At 66.8% G+C, this 880-nt stretch overlaps 1 protein-coding gene across 1 annotated transcript in view; it reads left to right on the top strand.

Annotated features, from left to right (window-relative positions):
* Positions 1-880, top strand: part of MROH1 (maestro heat-like repeat family member 1) — a 67,353-nt gene that overhangs the window by 59,411 nt on the left and 7,062 nt on the right. Inside the window, exon 36 of the mRNA XM_015418498.1 lies at positions 409-546. Within this exon, the coding sequence (XP_015273984.1) occupies positions 409-546 (138 nt within the window). The remainder of the gene's footprint in view (positions 1-408; positions 547-880) is intronic.

The following is an 880-nucleotide window of genomic DNA, read 5'->3' as shown; positions in this document are numbered from 1 at the left end:
GTGGGGAGCGGGGGTGGGTGGAGGAGACGGTGGCTCCGAAGGCTTCTTCCTGCAGGTGGCTCCCCCACCCCCACCCCCAGCCGGCCAGCCGGCTGCCTCCCTCCTGCTTTGGGGCTCCCGACTCTTTATCCCTTCCGAATAGAGTTTGGATGTGGTGTGACAGGCGAACGGATGCTTCCCAGATGTCCTGCTCGGCTCGCGGTGCTGTAATCCCCCCAATAAAACACGCCTGCCGAAGAAATCCGCCTCGCACCCCTTGGGCTGCCTCGGCTCTTGTGTGGCTCTCTCTCTCTCTCTGGGCGTGGGGGAAAGGGGGTCGTGGCCGAGGGGGCGTTCTCTGGGGCGCACGAGGAGGCCCCAGGGACTCAGGGCCAGCCATGGTCAGGGGGATCTCTCTGCCCTCTCCAGCTCGGCGGTGGAGACCTTGAAGGCCATGCTGACCCAGGGGGGCAGTGGGACCGTGGCCAAGGCCGTGGCCGATGCTGGTGGCTGGGAGCTCCTGCGCAGCATGGAGAGGCACCACGAAGGCGTGGCTGTGCTGGCCAGGTAGGTAGGCCTCGGCCAGCCGTGAGCTCTCTGGGTCGAGGGGGGGGGGAAGCCATGATGCTCAAGCAGAGCAGAACCTTTGGAATCGGACATTCCCGACCTCAGGCGATCCCCGGGGAGAGTGAGCTGGGGTGGGGAATGGAGACCAGACAATGTGTCCTTGAGGCATGCCCCCCCCCCCCCCCCCCGCCTCCACCGCCAACGGCGCCCCCGGTGTATCCCCCCGCGCCTGGAGTGGTGCAGGGAAGCACGGGCCCGCCACAGGGCATGGGCCCGTTGGGACGGCCGGCCTGGATGAAGCTGAGGGAGAGAGGATATCAAATGGAGCTTTTCG

Source organism: Gekko japonicus, unplaced genomic scaffold (genome assembly GCF_001447785.1).
Source record: "Gekko japonicus isolate JY-2015 unplaced genomic scaffold, Gekko_japonicus_V1.1 scaffold275, whole genome shotgun sequence".
NCBI lineage: Eukaryota > Metazoa > Chordata > Lepidosauria > Squamata > Gekkonidae > Gekko > Gekko japonicus.
The sequence above is the reverse complement of the archived record's forward strand: the minus strand, read 5'-3'. Positions and strand labels throughout refer to the sequence as shown.